Below are 5774 nucleotides of genomic sequence, written 5' to 3' on the forward strand. Positions count from 1 at the left end.
AGAACCTGATTTAGTGTTCTCAGAAAATCTGAAGTAGGAAAAACAGCTAACCCAAATCACATGAAAATCGCTGTACATCTTATTACTCCTTTCTGACACCACAAATCTGTTTGTAGTTACAGCACCCTTCTGCTATTTTAACATAGTCTCCTTCCCCTAGTGAACTGCAGACAACCCAAATCTGTAAAGTGGAATTTTGTAGGTTTTGCGGGGTTTTTGGGGTGGGTTTTTTTTTTTCTTTTCTTTAATAAGTAGTCCTTATTATGGCATATTTTTCCTTTCTATTAAAAACAGGTTTGGGTTGTTGGGTTTTTTCTCTCCCTTACTACTGATACCTGGAGAAAAAATTGATCTGTATTTCCTAACAGAAAGGTGGCATCTAAGTGACTCCTTTTATCCTTATCTACTAAACCATTCTATAAATTAATAGATATTCCCCGTCTAAACTACACATACAACCCTTAACATCAGCAAATTCCTCCTGCACAGGCCTGCAACTCCACACATAATAAGCTGCCTACAACATTAGTGTTTTTAAAGTGCGAAGCTATAAATATGTATGATTCCTTTCCAGAGAATAAACCAAGTGTAGCTTAAGTTTGCTTCAATTTTTCCAGACACTCAAAGCTCGACTGGGGATACAAAATAAAAGCATGTTTAGGACTTTATTTAGTAAGATCAGCACATCAAAACCCCACTAAGAAAGAGTTTCTATCTGTACGATAAAGTCAAGAAACCTTCACCACTGCTGTCTGAAAATCCAAACAAATCACGAACAGGCATGCAGTCATTCTGCAAAGCAAACTGCTACCCAGTCTTATTTTTCTTCTCAGCTTGTCTACCACTGCTACAAAAGAAACAACCAACACAGAAGCAGTAATGACTGGGAACACAGTAGAATCGCCCCTTTCTTGGCTCAGCCTTTGGAGAAGGCAAGGTCAGCCTTGCCACCCATTTCGACAATTATCTGTCAGAGCCCAGAACTAGTCCTGATGCTGCCTGCTGCCACCAGGTGACTTTCTGAGAAACTGCAGGGACAGTGCTACAACTGGCGTCACACTGAAGTTGCTGCCGGGGTCCTAATTCTTCTTTGCTCATTTTTAAAAAAAAAAAAAGAGATCATCAGCTAAGTAAGCAACACTTTAGATAAAAGTGGATAAGCATAACGTAACGCTACCCTCCTCCGCTAAAATCTCACCAACATGGAGGTGCAGTGTATTTCTGGCAAATTAGTTGGTGTCTTTGACTAGGTGACATTACATTCACCTGAGGTTAAGCATGAGCTAAAGGAGGACTAAGCACCAGCAAGCCTGATAAAACCGTTCAGTTTCCACACAGAAAGGCTAACTCACGATGAGCATCCACAAGATGTTTCACTATGACACGATTTTTAAATTCAAGGAGTGTTAAAACAACACTTAAGTCTCAGAAGAGAACCACCCTTCACCTCAGTGAACTTCAAAAACTGAGAAACAAAGTTCTTGCAGGATGTCCTACTGTGAAGGATAGAGCACATGGAGCTGTGCTCTGGTTCAAGAGAGGCTGTAAGCCTCTAAGGGCCTATTTTGTTAGTATTTTGTAGAATGCATTTCTCAAAACATATAGTTTTGTAATATTCATTTAGATAAAGCATAAAAACTTCAGATATTATACAGTAACAAAATCTAGACAGATATCTTCCCCGAATTCTTAGGCAATATTCAGAGGTTTTCAGTAAGACAATTTCAAACTTATCAAAAACACGACATAAAATGGCATAATACATGTACCTAGAATTACATTAATGAGATGCTTACATGTTTCCACCACAAAATGACTGCATGTATTTTCTCTGCTGATGTAATCTGTGAAAATTTATGACAAAATCAAAAATCTAACTATGATTTTTCCAAACACATTGTGATAGGGTACGGTGTCAAACCCAAACAAGCATAAAAACCAACATCTTACTTTGCCCAAAATACATGAAAATTTAAACCAACAGTATTTTTTTCCTGTTTGGCTGATGACTGATAACCAGACGCACAACATGTGCAATACACAAAGGAGCAGTAGTTCAGAGGGCTCTAAACCAACATACCAAAACTTTAAATTATTAGACTACTACTTAATAAAGTTAGGAGAAACACAACATACTTTATACAAAAACTCACAGTTTGGCCGTATTTTTAATGTTGGTTTACAGCCATCCAGTTCTCTGGTTACTCTTAGGCTACACATTTCACAGGTTCCTACATGCATCTTTCTAATCAGCTTTACTTTTTTCCCCTGACAGTTTGAAATGTGTGGTATGAACTTCTTGCTACTCACCCAGGTGGCATTCCCGGCATAACCGGAGGCATTCCAGGCATCATAGGTGGAACGCCTGCCATCAGTGGTGGTATTCCTTAAAAGAAGAATGTATTTTAAACAACTCTGACAACATACAGCTGCTAACAAATCTCCTCTAATAAATTTAGACTGGATATATGCTTGCAGGAAGGATTGCTTCTTAAAGTATCGCTGCTGAAAAACAACACAATATAAAAGTTTATCTGCAAATCTCACTTAAGATTCATTGTTCTCTGTCCTGCAAGACACTGGCATTTTCTCAGTAGTCTCCAAAGAACCTGCCATAGCGTTACAAAAAATGGTAACAAACCAGTTTTCATTCACTGATATCAACCAAAATTCTTTCCTCCATGTATCTGTGGCCTGTGTATAAACTGCCTGTTCTGTGTTAGCAGCCTCTAAGTATAGGCAGCCTTTCTCGTTACAAAATACTACAAACAATATAACTGGCAGACATGTAAAGTAGTGATCTGTCTTACTAACATTCCTTCAATGCAGATGCAAGCATTAAGTATCTTGATCTACTTCATAACGATAGTGCGCGGGCACACACACATAGAGCAGGAGAAGAAGATGAAGAAACTGCTTACACGGCCCTCACAAAACAATTTTGTGACCTCTAACACCCAATGGTAGACAGGACAGATGATTATTCCAGCATATAAGCAGCAATCTGCATTTCTACTCAGCTTCTCCAAACTAGCTTGAAGCAGCATCTCACCTGGAGGCATCCCTGGTGCCCCTGGCACAGGAGGCAGACCTGGTTGTGCCATTGGGGGAATGTACCCCTGCTGTGGCTGAACTTGCTGGGGTTGAAATGAAGTTGAAGCTGCAGATTCATCATCTTCATACTCATCAGAATCATCCTGCTGTTTCTTTTTCTGGCTCTCTGCTGAGAAGTACAGTGTATATGGTCAGACTGCAGGCAAGGTATATCCTATGAAATTTGTTTTATCAGGGGTGTTCTAGCAGGAACAAAAATACTAAGATTCAAACCTTATTTATGTGTTCAAAAATCCATTATAGAAAAACTGTGTGAGCCCACCTATATGCACAAATAACACAGGGAAGGAAACTAACACTACTGACCCTCAACATCGAGGCAGGGGGGAGCCTTCCTTCATGCCAGTCTCACGCTGTCCAGAATAAACCAAAGTGGTTCATACAAAAACAGACTTAAACAGCAAAGAAATCAAAGTATTTGGGCATGAACAGGCTTGTATCAACCCTGACCTCTGCCCCTCTCACCCTAAGAAAACAAAACCACTAACCCGCATACTTAAACAGCAAAGACATCAAAGTATTTGGGCATGATCAGGCTTGTATCACCCCTGACCTCTGCCCCTCTCGCCCTAAGAAAACAAAACCACTAACCCCACATTCATTAGTAAAAGTTGCAGCTGCACTGGCATAGAGCTACTTCTGAACAGAAGAAAAAACAGCTCTCAGCCTTCCACGTGACTGGGAAACGTCTAGCGCCACAGCTAAGGAATGCACTAAACCCCATCCCTACTCTGCGGAGAGGCCAGGCCCGTCTCACACCGCTTAGTATCAGTAAGAAACAGATGACCAGCTTGATTGCACTTTACCTTGAGTTTTTTGTTCAAGTAACCTCCTGCGCTCCTCCATATCTTTTTCTGGAATGCCTTCCATGCCATAGATTTCCAGTTCAATGTCTGTTCTTCCAGGAATAGCATTTGGAACTGCATCTATTGTTTCTTTATGTACCTAAAAGAAAAAAAGACAATAAGCCTCCTGACCACAATTCAGTTTAGATTCAACGTCTTCTTCAGCCAGTCTTGAGACAGAAAAGGAACATTCTTAATGTGTCCGGCCAAGCATTTTCTTGATACGTGCTCCCTAATCGTTATCAGCTACTATTAGCTGCTAAAACCAGTTTATATAAACTTGTCCTCTGAACACCGAGGCAGTGCAATTGCTTCACTCCTCCAACCCCAAAGCGATGGCAGAGATCTCTACTGCATGCTCCCCATACAGCTGCTGACACACCAGAATTCTTCTGGAAACAGACCATTGCTGTCTCTTTCTCCTCAGTTTTTAAGACTCTGGAAACCCCCAACCCCCCACCTTTTTAAGTTCACTATTAATTCCAATTTTAGATGCTGATAAAAAAAGCTTGTGTATGTCTAACACTTCTTACCTGCATGCAATGTATAGCTAAACCAGGTCCAGTATAGAGTTTCTTATGACATATATGGCATTTAAAGTGCTTTGCTTTTTGATGCTGTATAAGGATTTTTTCATCATCAAAATCCCTGTTACAGTACCTATTGAAGACTGTTAAGGAAACATTTAATCCTGGAAGTCACCTTCTGGTGTAACACTAAGCTAATCAGCATGATCGTGATTTTTCCTAAAGAGGGGAAAAAAAGCAGCACAGGAGCATCTCTGAGCATTCTAAGCATGACAAATATTTCATGGATGCCTGAAACCAAACCACCCCCTCACACCATCCAGCATTTCCCACTTCAGACAGGTACAAAACTGGCAAGATGTGTGCATGCAATCAGAATCATCATTTGATTCCACGTTCTTTGACACATGCCTGTCAAGCTCCAGTTATTTCTAAATGGATTCAGTTCTCCTCTGATGAAGTAATTAAATGATTAATTTCTCCTTCTGTCTAGATTAAAGTTACTAAAGCATTAAAGAAATGGACTTAAAATCTACGAAAGGGATGCGATGCTTACTAGAGTCTATTTAATAACAAGTATCACTAGGAACATCTACAGAAGAGTACAGTTTTAGTTAAAAATTCCTTTCTTTTTTAAGTCCTCCACGTATCAATTTTTATGTCATTGCATAATTTACTGCAGCCATTAAAAAAAATCTGGTTTTAAACAGAAATATTTTAAGCAAAGCTCTTTCAGGACACCTATGTGCCACAAGAGGTAAGCTACGATTTCCTTTCTGCAGGTCAGCAGCAATTCAAACACTCCAAATCCTCCTAAATGAGACAAATATACGTTTGTTATTTATTAGTTGTTCCTTGTTAACACAATGTACCACTCACTTCCGCCAAAACAAGAAATACATTAATACCGAAAAGAGAAGTATAGATTCCTTCCAACACAGAACAGTGAAATATCTCAGGGCAGCTTATAAATTTCTTTATTAAACAATTGTAGATGGGACAGAACCACTTTAGAGGAAAGCAAAACTGCAATCACCCCCCAACATCAATCGCATTGTGAAGGAGGGATCAAAGAATAATCCACCAGTACTGCTGGATACTGAGAATTGTGCAACTTTGACGCAGCAATTACAAAGGGGAAAGTCCCCCCACACGCACATCTGCCCCCTTTTTTCTTGATCAACTATTTATCAGAGGAAGGCTTTCTTCCGTTGACGTCCTACCCCGGGGCTAACGGCCGTTCTCCATTTTCCCCACGATCTCGGCAATCCCGCCGGGCCCGGCCACG

The 5774-nt window shown here is 40.1% G+C and overlaps 1 protein-coding gene across 1 annotated transcript in view; it reads right to left on the reverse strand.

Moving 5' to 3' along the window:
• The window catches only part of ZNF207 (zinc finger protein 207), a 10719-nt gene extending 6105 nt beyond the window's left edge, over positions 1-4614 (reverse strand). Inside the window, exons 1-5 of the mRNA XM_010155030.1 lie at positions 4493-4614; positions 3921-4059; positions 3053-3223; positions 2311-2386; positions 1797-1844 (exon numbers count right to left, since the gene is read on the reverse strand). Coding sequence (XP_010153332.1) covers positions 1797-1844; positions 2311-2386; positions 3053-3223; positions 3921-4059; positions 4493-4498 — 440 coding nt within the window. The 5' untranslated portion in view covers positions 4499-4614. The remainder of the gene's footprint in view (positions 1-1796; positions 1845-2310; positions 2387-3052; positions 3224-3920; positions 4060-4492) is intronic.
• Positions 4615-5774: the final 1160 nt, after the last annotated feature.

The sequence above is a fragment of the Eurypyga helias genome, unplaced genomic scaffold (assembly GCF_000690775.1).
Source record: "Eurypyga helias isolate BGI_N326 unplaced genomic scaffold, ASM69077v1 scaffold13570, whole genome shotgun sequence".
NCBI classification, from domain to species: domain Eukaryota; kingdom Metazoa; phylum Chordata; class Aves; order Eurypygiformes; family Eurypygidae; genus Eurypyga; species Eurypyga helias.